Source organism: Astyanax mexicanus, chromosome 17 (assembly GCF_023375975.1).
Source record: "Astyanax mexicanus isolate ESR-SI-001 chromosome 17, AstMex3_surface, whole genome shotgun sequence".
Lineage (NCBI taxonomy): Eukaryota > Metazoa > Chordata > Actinopteri > Characiformes > Acestrorhamphidae > Astyanax > Astyanax mexicanus.
Genome location: NC_064424.1, coordinates 414,390 through 428,971, shown reverse-complemented (window position 1 = coordinate 428,971; position 14,582 = coordinate 414,390). Strand labels below are relative to the sequence as shown.

The following is a 14,582-nucleotide window of genomic DNA, read 5'->3' as shown; positions in this document are numbered from 1 at the left end:
ACGTTTGTTTGTGTGTGATTGGTTTACCTGTGAACAGGTGAGGTCGACTGATGCCTCCTGGTCGGACGCGAGGCGTAACCTGCGTAAGGATCACCGCTGGGAGTCGGCAGCTCTGCTGGAGCGGCATGAGAAGGAGAAGCTGTTTGAGGAGCATGTGGAAGCTCTCACCAAACGCAAGAAGGAGCAGTTCAGACAGCTGCTGGACGAGACCACCATGGTGAGAGAGTCCCGTATACAGCAGATCTGCATATATATATATATAATTACATAAATTTAATCAGGAAATATATATATCATAGCTATTGTAAGTGTAAGAATTTATTTTATAAATTAAAATTAATAAATTCAAAGCATTAGTCTGTGTTTTTCAGTTGCTGCAGGACTCTTATCTGACTGACAGCGGTTTTAACCAATCAAAGCTTTTTAAAATGGCTCCTCCCCCCACGTGACTGCGTGACCCTTCTCCTGATTTTGAGAAGGGTGTAGTAATGAGTCTGTTAGCAAAGTCGAGGGAGAGTCTAACCAATCAGATTCATGATTTTCACATGATTTCAATCCAACTCATGCTGGATTAATTCAATAGTTAGCTAATTATCATGGAAAATGAGGACACAAGGTCTCAAGAGGAGATATGTATATGTATATGTATGTGTATATATATATATATATATATATATATATATATATATATATATATATATATATATATATATATATATATATATATACACACACACACACACATATATGTGGTCTCAAGGTCTCAGGTCTCAAGAGGAGATATGTATATGTATGTGTGTATATATATATATATATACATATCTCCTCTTGAGACCTTGTGTCCTCATATGAGGACATTACATTTCTGCTTCACTGCCCCATGATACATTTATTAAAACACTGACCCTTTGGCAAACATTACAGGAATCCCATTCAAAAGTTTCTACAGCCAGACCAGACAGAAATTCTCATCCAATTTTAGTTTTTTCAAAGTTTAGCTTTTATACTTGTTTGGTCCTTCTGATCTAAATTAAAGATTAAAGAGTCTCAGGAGGAGATATTTATTTATTTATTTATTTATTTTATTTTTTTATTTTTTTTGCTTAACGCGTTTGTGCTTAAAAATCGGTACGACAGATCAGTTTACTTTAGTAATTTTACCAGTTTAATCTAAGTCCACATTACCAGGCTGAAGTGGTTCTGTAACAGGAATTACCTCGCAAGTTGCTCTGGATAAAAGCGCCAGATAAATATAGTAATAAAACCGAAGTTATCTTGTTTATGCATTAGACATTTAATATTATTAAATCCCTTTATACTGATATAAAATCTCAGCAGCTTTTGGAACCGTTCTGTTAAAGGTCTTTTTAACCTGTAAATGGTGCTAAAGTTCAGTCTGGAGGAGTTTGGTGAGGTCGGTGGTGATGTTAAACAGTGATGGAACTGGTGTTAATTTAGAGGTGTGTGTGTGTGTGTTTGTGTGTTTTTACAGATCACACTGACCACCACGTGGAAGGAGGTGAAGAAGATCATTAAAGATGATCCTCGCTGCATCAAATTCTCCAGCAGTGATCGGGTAAGAAAGCTTTCTTTATATATTGTCGCTGTCCAATGAAAAACAAGTATCTCCATTTTTGAGGATTTTTAGTTTACTACATAATGTGATGAACAGTGTCCCTTATACTCTTTCTACCAATACAGGGTTCCTGCAGATCCTGAAAAAGTCTTTAAAATGTTTTAAACTAAAATCCGGGTAATTAAGGTCTTAAATTGCCTTAAATTTACTGTAAATTTGCTGTGTTACATTCAGACGGTGTGTTTAATGCCGGTGGGAAAGCACATGCTAACATTAGCATGAGTTAGCTTACGTTAACAGAAAGAGAACTAAGATAAACAGAGAGCTAGCGCACGTAAGCAGTGAACTAGCTAACATGTTAACATTAGCAGCGAGTTATTTAGCTACATTACAGGGGAGAGAACTAAGGTTAGCGGAGAGCTAGCTAACATTAGCGGTGAGCTAGCTAACATGTTAACATTAGCAGCGAGTTATTTAGCTACATTACTGGGGAGAGAACTAAGGTTAGCGGAGCGCTAGCTAACATTAGCGGTGAGCTAGCTAACATGTTAACATTAGCAGCGAGTTATTTAGCTACATTACTGGGGAGAGAACTAAGGTTAGCGGAGCGCTAGCTAACATTAACAGTATTGGAGAGCTAGCTAACATGCTAACATTAGCAGCGAGTTATTTAGCTACATTACAGGGGAGAGAACTAAGGTTAGCGGAGCGCTAGCTAACATATTAACAGTATTGGAGAGCTAGCTAACATGCTAACATTAGCAGCGAGTTATTTAGCTACATTACTGGGGAGAGAACTAAGGTTAGCGGAGCGCTAGCTAACATATTAACAGTATTGGAGAGCTAACTAACATGCTAACATTAGCAGCGAGTTATTTAGCTACATTACAGGGGAGAGAACTAAGGTTAGCGGAGAGCTAGCTAACATTAGCGGTGAGCTAGCTAACATGTTAACATTAGCAGCGAGTTATTTAGCTACATTACAGGGTAGAGAACTAAGGTTAGCGGAGCGCTAGCTAACATATTAACAGTATTGGAGAGCTGGAGAGCAAACCTGCTAACATAACAGCGGCGAGTTATCTAGCTACGTTACCAGGGAGAGAACGAAGGTTAGCGGAGAGCTAGCTAAAATGCTAACATAACATTAGCAGCGAGTTATCTAGTTACGTTACCAGGGAGATAACTAACATTAGCGGAGAGCTAGGTAACATAGTAACGTTAGTGGCGAGTTAGCTACGTTAAGTTTTGATTTACAATACAACTAAATATTTTCTATTAAATAAATTATGACTACATTTTTGGGGTCTTAAATTTTATTTATTGTTGTCTAAAAAAAGGTCTTAAACATTAAAATTGACTTTTAAAATGGTGCAAGAATTCTGCTATTTAAATTCTCCAAAGTTACTGAAATAAACTCTTTTTATCGATTTCCATTATATTAAAAGTTATGTTTTTTCTCTCTCCTGTAAAGTTGCTGTTTTGGAGATGCAAGTTTTTCACTGGAGAGTGATGATCTACAGTTAAATACAGATTATATATATTTGAACTGATTTCCTCCTGTTGCAGCAGCAGGTTAATTTTAAGTGTTTGTTTATTTAATAGAAGAGACAGCGGGAGTTTGAGGACTATATAAAGGATAAATACATCACGGCCAAAGCGGACTTCAGAACTCTGCTCAAAGAGACCAAGTTCATCACATACAGGTGAGAAACAGCAGCACCATCCTTAAAGATCACTACTAAACACACCAGTTATTATTATTTATTATTATTATTATAAAATAAACGCCCAATAACAGGCTTTCTCTACAAACCGTGACTGCACATTCACTTCTTTCTGCGCTTTTTCCATTAAATTACAACTCTTCAAAAATTGCATGGACATGGTCTTTTGTGTGTAGTTTTATCCAAATAAACATATAAAACTTTTTTTTCTTTGCCGAGTTAAATAAGGCTTAACTTTTTTAAGTCTTAACTTTTGATAGAATTTTGGACCGTTCTTTAAACTCCTGGTTTCCTTTAAATAATAGAGTTGAATATTGATTGGGAGTTGTCTCTTATGTGTAGTTTTATCCAAATGGGCAATAAAAACTTTTTTCTTTTTTTTTTCGCAAAAATTGCTAAATTACGTAAGGCTATTAGTCTTAACTTTTGGTGTAATTTTGGACCTTTCTTTAAACTCATAGTTTCCTTTTTTTATAAATGAGTTGGGAATTGCTTGGGCGTGGTCTATTGTGTGCAGTTTTATAAAAAAAAAAAAAAAAAAAAAGAAAGGCTATATAGTCTTACCTTTTGAAAGATTTTGGACCGATCCTCAAACGTATAGTTTCTTTAAAATAATAGATCAGTTGGAGTTGCTTGGCTATGATCTATTGTGTGTAGTTTAATTCAAATAGCCCAATAAAAATGCTCTAATTTTCACTAAAATCAGCAAGTCTATAGTCTTACTTTTATGTAGAAGTTTGGTAAGTTTGGTTAGTTTCCTTGAAATAAACTGTATCAGTTGGAAACTGTTTGGACATGGCGTATTTTTTATAATTTCATCTAAATAAACTAATAAAACTTTTTTTTTCACCAAAATATGCAAGACTATAGATTTACCTTTGATGTAATTTAGGACTTCATTTTTTTTTTATTATATTTTCTCTGAAACCACTCCTATCTGTTGGAAAATGCTTGTGTATGTTCTGTTGTGTTTAGTTTTATTTAAATATGCCAATAACAGGATTTTTTTTTTTTTTTTTACTAAAATCACCAAATTACATAAGGCTATATAGTCTTACCTTTAGGTGTAATTTTAAACTCAGTTTCCCTGAAATAATAATTCATATTAGTTGGAAATTGCTTGTGTCTGGTCTGTTGTGTGAGGTTTATCCAAATAGCCCAATAAAACCTTTTTTTTTTCTTCACAAAAAATGACAAATGACACAAAATAAAATTCTACCAGAAGGCAAGACTATAGCCTTATTTTATTTATTATTATTATTTTTTTTTTAAACCTCATAGTTTCCTTGAAATAACTTGGGCATGGTCTATTATATGTAGTTTCATCCAAATAAACTAATAAAAACATTTTTATTAGTTTATTTTGGTAGAGATTTGAACCGATCTTAAAACTCAGTTTTCTTGAATTAATAACTTAAATCAGTTGTAAATTGATTGGGCGTGTTGCGTTGTTTGCATATTTTATGAAAATAGCAGTTAATACAGTTAAAATAATTTTTTATTCCTCCTCAGATCCAGAAAGCTGATTCTGGAGTCGGATCAGCACCTGAAGGACATTGAGAAGGTTCTACAGAACGATAAACGGTACCTGGTTCTGGACTGCGTCCCTGAGGAACGCCGGAAGCTCACCATGTTCTACATCGAGGATCTGGACCGCCGAGGACCCCCACCTCCCCCCACCGCCTCAGAACCGACCCGGCGCTCTACCAAGTGATCTCTCCTCCTGGACGGTATACAGTGCAGACTGCAGACGGTGTACAGTGATGTTCTGGACCCGTGGAGAACCTGGATCATCTGCGTATTTATTCACATCAAACCGTGTAAGACTACTATCACCATCCCTGCTGCTGCTGAGGGAGCGCTCAGAGAGACCGGATCACAACCGTGTGGTAACACCGTCTACAGTTTCACTCAGCGTAGAGACGAGCGGTTAAACCAGCGGGTTCACGATAACGCTGAATCTGAAGGTACGTCATGACTAGGCCTGTCACAGTAACGATTTTTTTTAGTTTTGAGAGACAATATATTGTCCAAAACAACTGTTGCTCAATTATTTTTAGTTTTAAGATGCATCAATTTACGCCACTAACAAATTAAAAACAGTTTATTCACAATGTACAGGGGTTGGAGAATGAAACTGAAACACCTGGTTTTAGACCACAATAATTTATTGTGGCAACTGGCTCCCGAACATCCCTTTCAGACAGCTTCCTTACAGCGTCCACAGTTAATCCTGTTGGATGTGGTTGGTCCTTCTTGGTGGTATGCTGACATTACCCTGGATACTGTGGCTCTTGATGCATCACAAAGACTTGCTGTCTTGGTCACAGATGCTCCAGCAAGACGTGCACCAACAATTTGTCCTCTTTTGAACTCTGGTATGTCTCCCATAATGTTGTGTGCATTGTAATATTTAGAGCAGAACTGTGCTCTTACCCTGCTAATTGAACCTTCACACTCTGCTCTTACTGGTGCAATGTGCAATTAATGAAGATTGAACACCAGGCTGCTCCAATTTAGCCATGAAACCTAAAATCCCACACTAAAATGATGACAGGTGTTTCAGCTTCACTGTCCAAACCCTGTAAATACCCTAAATGATGCAATCACACCCTTTTTATTTTGTTGAAAGGACCGTGAATGTATTATTATTATTAGTTTAGGAGATGATATATTTAATGTTTTCTTTCACCACCAGCAGCAGTCTGAGCAATCTGTGTAAGTATGTAGAGTTGGTGTTACTGATTGATTGGATGCATTAGTCAGTATTCAACACGATTGTTTGTTTGTTTAAAATACTTTACAATTTTTTTTTTTGTTTTTTTCGTATATCATCGCTGTTCAATGCGAAACAAGCATCTCCAAAACAGGTTTTACAACTTTACAGGAGAGAGACAAAAATTTTTTAACTTTCAATGAAAGCCAATGGGAAAAATATATATATATTTTTTGTTTTCAGGTCATTTTGAAGAGTTTCTATTGGTCCGTTCATCACGTAATTTTGGCACAGTGTAAGAGACACTTTGTGGGTTCAAATTATGTAGTAAAATAAAAATCAGACAAAAATGAAGATGCTTGTTTTTTTTATTGGACATCGACCATATATATAAAAATGAAACACCCAAGAAATACGCCTATGTACAAGATTTACACTTGTGTATTTTTCACGGTAAGTTAGGAAGTTAGTAAAGTTATTAGTTAGTGTGACTGGTCTAGTCATGACTGATATGTATTATGTGAGATAATGAGATGATCTGGATTTATTCCTGCTGTTTTGTGGCGGTAGGACCCGTACTGTGCAGCCAGTCGTTAGGAGTACGGTGGTGTTTGATTCATGTTTAAGTGTTTTGCTTTTTGAAGTGTTGCTGTTTCTGTACAAACTGACTGGAAATAAATGCAACCTCAGGCTTTGCTGTTTTTTAGTTGCTTTGCACTCGTTTCTCTTCTTTTTTCTTCTTGTTTCTTTCTGAGCACTTGGGATACAAGACTTTGGTTCCTCTTGGTTTTTATTACGCTTTTTTTTTTCTTTTTCTTTTTTTTTTCATTTCATTAGAAAATTACAACAACAAAAAAGCATCACATTGCTACATCATTATTTTGTTTGTTTTAAATCCAGCGTATACCAATTCCACAGTGTGCACCATCCAGACGCCAGCCACATTTCGTCGTCGTCAGGTCACAGAGGTTGAATCGATGCATGCACCTTCGTGTGTAGGTATTAAAACGAATTATAAATTAATAAATAAATAAAAATTAGAAATTAAAAGTTGAAGATCAGGGTTGGTTGGTTGATGGACAGATACTTCAAGGCCACAGCAGTCTGGAAACATCAGCGCATCAATCCTGCAGTACGTCTTTGTGAGTAAACAGTAAAAAGTTCTGGTTTAAAAATAAAAGCAATAATAAAGTTTTGCACTCTACCCCATTGCAGCTGAATGCGTCCTGCTGCTGCTCCTCCTCTCTATTGCTGTGCAGAATGAATGAGCGAACAAACTACAGCGAGGAGAGAGAACGGTAGGAAATAAAAAAAAAATCAAAAGTAAAAATGTAAAGGAGCAGGCGACAGCAGCCGTCGCATTTTCCACTCTTCAGCGATTGATTGTTTTTTGTATTTCAGCTGCACTTTGTACACTGCATTGATTGCAACAGGCTGCATCAGTGCCATGCCGACAAGTTCTCAACCCCATGTTTGTTTGTTTTTTTTATTCTTACTGTTATTCCTCTTTTGTTTGAAGCCGCTTCAGCCGGTAAGACTCAGTGTTGGTCTCGATGCTACCGGGCTCTTCAGCGCTACATGCTCTAGTTGACTTTATCCTGGAAGATGTAGAGGTTGTTTGTTGCAGCGACGGCGATGATGTTCTCAGATGGGTGCCAGGCCGTGTGGAGGATCTTCTTGCTGAAGTCTAGGCTGTCCACGCTGATCTCGTCTTTACGCCGCTTGCCGCCGACACAGACTTTCCGCGGCTTCAGGATGGCCCGAGGTTTGCTGTTTTCCCGCGAGGCTTCCAGCGTTACGTCTCGTTTAGTGTTGCGGTCGAACATCCGGAAGAAGTTGTTGTAGGAGCCGGTCATGAGGACGCTGTAATGAGAGAAATACAGAGAAACACAGGTAAAAGAGATTAATAGAGCTGATCTACAATACAATATTAAGTGGCATCAAATTAGAGGTTGGTATTACATATAACATATTCGTTAACTAAAACTAATAAAAATGGTAATTAAAAGAAAAAAAAAAGGTACCTAACAAACCGTATTAAATGTTTATAAAACAAACTGAAATTACTGATATAAATACATTACCAAATACGAAAATAAGGGTATTCTAAGCGTTGTTTCCACTCCAGCAGTTTTATTGATACAGAGGTGCTCTAAACTCCCTAAGCCTCATCCCCACACTTTACCTTAAAGTTAATGCCTTATAACTCCACTTGGTGGCACTATAAAATCAAACAACCACAATAAACCTGCAGTAAAGAATATTAATTGATTAATTCTGTGATACTGACATTAATAAATAGATTATTTACTTATTAAAGGCCCCTTCACAACAATGTGCTTTTCCTTAATAGCTGATGCAGATATTTGAATCTGCATTTTGTATATGTTTGACTTTTGAATGAACTTTAAATATTCTGAGATGTTTTTTTTTTATATTTGTTTTGTAATGTGAGATGGTTAAATTTGCTATTGAAAAAACTATTCCAATTTTTTATTAAATATCTATTGGTCCTAAATGCTAAATTTTGAAATAAAGGTGAAACATTCACTAATAGGATTAGACATTATGTATCTAAAAACGTAAGTTTGTTAATATATATTTTTTGTTCATTAGAAATTGATAGAACTGCATTTTATAGTTTTTAAAGTTTTTTTGTTATGCCACCTTACAAATTCAGAACAAAACAAATTTAAAAACACAAATGTACGAATTAACTCTTTAAATACTTCAAGTTTAAAAGTCAAGTAAATTTAATTAAAAGATAAAAAAAAAACGCAGATTCAAATCCTGTTTTATATCTTTCCACTAGGTAAACACACTGAGGTCAGCTAAAATAGAGGTTATATCTGTTTATATATATATATAATATATAATTTTTATATTATATTTTTATATTATATTTATATATAACAATAGATATGTTGTTTTTAATAGTAAAGAAAATTTTAGCTGCTGTGTAAATGTAGCCTAAATGTGGTTTAGATCTGGTTACTGGACGTTCAGACTATCAAACCTCAATCTGGAGCGGTTCTCAAACATTTTAGACCATTTACCACCAATACTAACAAAAGATTAACTGTGATATCAGTAGGGCTGTCCCTAACGATTATTTTTTAAACGATTATTCTAACGATTATTTTTTTCGATTAGTCGACTAATCTATTTATTGAGAAACATATTTAAATAATTATTATTTTACGTTTTAAAGCAAACGATAAAATACTATATTTATATATAATAACAACAACAACAACAACAACACAAGCCTACTAAACCAAACCCCACATTTATAATCACTTACATGTACAACACGTTTAGATCTATAACGCTAAAAATGGTAAGCTCCCATACACCACAACCGTGTGTTGCACTGTTTTCTGTGACCGCTAGATTTTGTGACCACGGGCAAGTAGTTCTCAGCAGACCGGTGCACTGGCCGATTCGAAACGTGTTCGTTTCTAATGTTTACCCCGACTGGCCAAAACGGTTCAGTTTAGGGCTGAGGGTAAGGTGTAGGTATAGAAAGCTTCCGTTTTGCCAATGAACGCTCATAACCGTGAGCACTGGTCACAAAATTCCGACGGTGACAGAAAACGGTGTAACACCGCAGCGCCGACGGCGCTAGCTAAAATAACTTAAGGCAGCTAGCTTAGCTAAACACCTGAACTTATGAATAATGCTACTGTTTCTGGAAACTGCGAAATGCCATGCACAAATATAAACCAAAAATGTATAATTTCTGCCTGTGGCAGGTTTAAAACCTTTGGTAGACAGCCTTAAGTCTTTTTAAGGACACCCGCGGAGACCCTGATGTAAACGGTAACTTACTGTGTGACCCTGTTGACATAGTGCTCCTGGATGTTTGCGCTCCAAGTGCTCCTTTTGCACATATGGCAGAGGACCACATTGTTGGCCTTTTGCGTGAAATGCTCCCAAACTTTAGATGCCCGCTGGCGTTTTTTTGTAGCTGTTTTCACTACCGCAGTTCTACAGCGGGGGTGTTGTGCCGATTCTGTCCGCGAAGCGGGAGTCAGATTCAGCAGAGAGTCTCTCTCTCTCTCTGTGTCTCTCTCTCTCTCTCTCTCTGTGTGTGTGTGTGTCTCTCTCTCTCTCTCTCTCTCTCTCTCTCGCACGTGAACTCCTCCGCGTTTGACTTGCAGAACTGTGTTTAGCTGTTCTTAAAAATCATTTTAATTAAATAATAGTTCTATGCTTCTATGTTACCGTGTTAATTAACATATTTACGACGCGCCGACGCACGTTATGCAAATCGATGTATTTTCGTAATCGATGACGTCGATTATGTCGACGCGTCGCCCCAGCCCTAGATATCAGGCTCTCCAACAGCATTATTACACTCTGAAAATAATATATATGCTACTAAAATAAATACATTTGCTTTTGATACAGTACAAATAAATAATTTTTTGAAGTACCACAGTTTGAGAACCACTGATCTAGATCAATTGGGGAACTGTAATCTAGCTTTTAAGTCATAAGATTTTTTTTTGTGGCCATCTTTTTTGGGACCTAATTTTATAGTATATGTTAGTGGTGAAAGAGGGCTAAAATGAACTAGCACTAGGTCCATAAAAACAGCGACTATAAATAAGATGATGTGAAAGGCTGAAATAAATGTATTAAAGATGGTAATACCTGTCCGTTCCGTTCCAGACACATTCAAACTTGTCAAAGATACAGTCGTTCTCGTAGAGGGAGCACAGCTTACTCCTCAGGTAGTCGTGAACCTGCAGAACACAAACAACACCGTTATTAAATAATGTACACAGCATATAATTTAATAAATACAGTGTCTTTGTGCATCACTAACTATTCTAAAATGTATAACATGGCTCAAAAACAGCAGGAAATATGTGGAATTATTAAACCAGTTACGATTAACTTCTCTAATGGTGTGGAGTGTTGGGAGACAATGCTATAACTCAACTACCAAAAGTCAATACTGAGTCAGTATTATAACTTGACTACTAAAATAGTTGCCTTTTGTCTCTGACTTACCTACTAAAATATTTTATTTTTATTATTATTGATTCAGGACTCAATTAAAAGTCTTGGTCTCGAATCGGACTTAACTGCTAAGAATCTCAGTACAGACTCAGGCTTGACAACGAAAAGTCTTTATTATTGACTAACTCGATTTTTGGTAATTGAGCTTGAGTCAATACTAAAACTCAAGTACAAAAAGTCTCGCTTTTGACTTAAACTTGACTCCTAAATGTCTTAGTATTGACTCAGACTCTACTACTAATTCTTGGTTTTGACAACCAAAAGTCCGAAAACATTTTAGTAGTCGAGTCAGAGTCAATACAATGATTTTTGCTAGATATTAAACCTGCAATTTAAACAATTGCAGGACATTTAGAAAAACATTTTATACATTAGTAATATATATATTTTCTTTTCTTCTCAAGCATCTGCATGTCCCACATCATCGACGACAATCAGCAGGAACTAAGTTTCTAAGGAGAGGTCCATGTACAGTACAATCTACATCTAACCAGTGACTTTACACACCAGCTACACCCTGCTGTTACTGAACTGGATGAGTTTCAGAAATATAATTGTTGGGTAATAAAAGTCTTTGCTACAGGAAGCCAGTAATGGGAGTATAAATCTGAACTACAGCAGAAGTCTATCATTTCAGAAACTTTGCTTTGTCTCATTATCTTTATACATTTAATATTAGCATAAACTAAATGTAAGAAAAACGTAAAACAATACTGTTTAATAAAGATTAAATCTCTTAACAGATTTAAAATATTAAAACCATAAGGATATGTAATACTTTTTATACATTTAGTCTAGTTTCAGTCAAATGAATTTCTGTGGAATAAAATGTGACAAACTATTATACATTTAAGTCAAAAGACTAAAAATAAATCTATATTTTTTAAATCTTTTTTTAAGCATTTGACTAATATATAGTTTTATATTTCCAATTTAACACTGATTATTTATGTACACTTTTAAATATTCATTAGTAACAGATAAGTCTTAAGCGATTATTTGTGATTCATAAATTCTTTTGTAAATAAGCCAGTTCCTTTTTCTAATTATTATATTAAAGATGGTACCTGATAGGTCTCCAGGGGTTTGTTCTCCATGTTGAGGTCCCACACCTTGACGGTGAGGTAGTCGCGGGTCATCAGGTAGCGGCCGCTGTGGCTGAACTTCACGTCTGAGATGGAGGAGATGATCTCGGAGAAGAAGGAGCGATTACTGGGGTCTTCTGGCTCCTCAAAGACTGGAAATGTTGAAAAAAAGAAGAACAGAAACATTATTAACATTTAGAATAAACTTTCCTTTCCTATTGGCCACGTGTAGCAACATGCTACAGTTAGCCCTGTTATACATTTACACTCACTATAGAACTTGTGCAGTTTTCTCTCTGGCAGGTTTACAAATGATCACAGTTGTGTTCTGATTAGATACTAAAGTGCTTCTTGCTCTGCCTCCCTATAAAAAAGGCTCTCAGAGTTAACGTTTGGGAAGTGTACCTGTGATTTTCCTCTATAACACACATGAAGACATTTAATTGGCAAGTTACTCCCGGTGCAGACTTTGTGATACAGATATGTAGACAGAATTTCCTCATGATCACAAGCACTTATTTATAATATAAAGTCATCCACAGAACACGTCACACCCGACAAAAGATTAAAATGTTTAAAATGAGATTCAACAATTCTGAAAACTGCTCACAGTGCACCCTGAACACCACAGATAAGAAATGCTCACACGACAAGCTGCTTCAATAAAAAAATGATCTGCTGCGTGTAAGTAATTTGTCTACTGATGGAATGGGCACTAATGTGTTATCTAGGTACAGTAGTTCTGAGGATTTGTGTTACCAGGTCACTAAGCTCAATGGTAAAACACATAAAAACATTAAAAAACTTGGTGTCTGAATACACAGTAGCACATATTACTTTGTAGAACTTAGTACATTACTACAAAAATGCTACAGTCCTACACTACAACAGCTCTGCATTGCTGCACTATAGTAGTGCTACCAGTCCAACATTACTATACTACAAAACTACACTACAACAGCTCTGCATTGCTGCACTATAGTAGTGCTACAGTCCTACACTACAACAGCTCTGCATTGCTGCACTTCTTTAGTGCTACACTACCAGTCCAACATTACTATACTACAAAACTACAACACTGCTGCATTACTACTGTGCTACACTACAACACTACAACAGTACTGCAGAGTGTGTAGTAAGTACGTACATTTGGAGTGGTTGTCGCAGAGTGCAGCCGCCCGCATGTCGCACAGCCGGATGGAGCCCTTGCTGCTGCTGTAGACGAAGGTGTTGCAGTGGTTTGGATGGAACTCGGCTGCAGTGATCACTTCAGTCAGCTCCTCCATGTTCGAAGGTTTAATGTCCACAATATCTGAAACGTTACGGTAAAGGAAACAGCATAGAACCTCCACAGCCTAGAGGGTGTTTGAGTGACTCCAGAATGGATGGGTTAATATAAATCAAGAGACAAAAATCAATATTTATACGTTTGCGCCTGTGTTACCGAGATAGCGATGAGCGTCTGACTGTTGGCGTCTGTCTAGGTTGTATTCAGTCAGTGGAGCTCCTGTGTTTTCTGTTACCAAGATAAACAAGATAAAACTCCAGAAATGTACCTGAACACACCTCATTTCCAGAACACCACGCCCATCAGTGTAGACATATTCAGAAGCTCTGTTATATTTATGTGTTTATGTGTTAATGTGTTTATCTTTAACAGCTAAAGGTTATCCATCATGCTGAAACATGGGAGCAAAAGATTACTTCCTGTTTATTGTTTAATGCACTTAGGGTGGTCTTTTAGCCTCAGAGTCCAAAAACAGCTCATCGTTTATCTTTATCTCTAGGCATTAGACGAGTGATCAATACGGATCAATAGTGATGCTCGTGTGTCTGTTTTCGGCTGACCTCTTGGAAGGAAGCAGATTAGTGGTGGAAGGGTAATAAAGGGTAATGGTCCGAGCATGGGGTCAGTGATCCAGGCTCACTCTGACCTTGATTAGACTCTATTTTACTGTGTTCAGGAAAATTATTTATTAATTTTATCATGTTTATTTAAAATATGAAAGGGTTCCAAATGCAACATATGAATATTCTTGATGAATAATGGTTAATTGCACTTTAAAATTTAGTAATTGCATTAGTATGCTATAATATAATACATATTATCAACATATGAATAGCATAAAATGCTCTTTTATATTTTCACAGAAATTTTAACAAAAGTAGTTATTTTCTTATATCAAATCATTAATTTTAAAGAATGCCACTTACATTATGAAATATCATAGCATAATGCATTTACATATTTGAACAGTACTCAATTATTAACCATTAGGAATATTCAGATATCGATTTTTTCACATTAATATTATTTACATTTTTTCACTGATATGGTGAAAGCAGTTACAATTCTGTATTGAAAGCAGGTTATTATTTTACATTACATTACATTACATTACATTACATTTGGCAGACGCTTTTGTCCAAAGCGACTTACAATATTGAAG

At 36.1% G+C, this 14,582-nt stretch overlaps 2 protein-coding genes across 5 annotated transcripts in view; one reads left to right on the top strand and one right to left on the bottom strand.

Moving 5' to 3' along the window:
- The window catches only part of tcerg1b (transcription elongation regulator 1b (CA150)), a 30,077-nt gene extending 23,355 nt beyond the window's left edge, over positions 1 to 6,722 (top strand). Inside the window, exons 17-20 of the mRNA XM_022667902.2 lie at positions 38 to 217; positions 1,493 to 1,576; positions 3,179 to 3,279; positions 4,813 to 6,722. Of these exons, the coding sequence (XP_022523623.2) occupies positions 38 to 217; positions 1,493 to 1,576; positions 3,179 to 3,279; positions 4,813 to 5,014 (567 nt within the window). The 3' untranslated portion in view covers positions 5,015 to 6,722. The remainder of the gene's footprint in view (positions 1 to 37; positions 218 to 1,492; positions 1,577 to 3,178; positions 3,280 to 4,812) is intronic.
- Positions 6,367 to 14,582, bottom strand: part of ppp2r2bb (protein phosphatase 2, regulatory subunit B, beta b) — a 73,676-nt gene continuing 65,460 nt past the window's right edge. For all 4 annotated transcript variants that reach the window (XM_022667903.2, XM_022667904.2, XM_022667905.2 and 1 more), the window contains 4 exons: positions 13,280 to 13,444; positions 12,115 to 12,284; positions 10,676 to 10,767; positions 6,367 to 7,879 (listed from right to left, as the gene is read on the bottom strand). In XM_022667903.2, the coding sequence (XP_022523624.1) occupies positions 7,600 to 7,879; positions 10,676 to 10,767; positions 12,115 to 12,284; positions 13,280 to 13,444 (707 nt within the window). In that variant the 3' untranslated portion in view covers positions 6,367 to 7,599. The remainder of the gene's footprint in view (positions 7,880 to 10,675; positions 10,768 to 12,114; positions 12,285 to 13,279; positions 13,445 to 14,582) is intronic.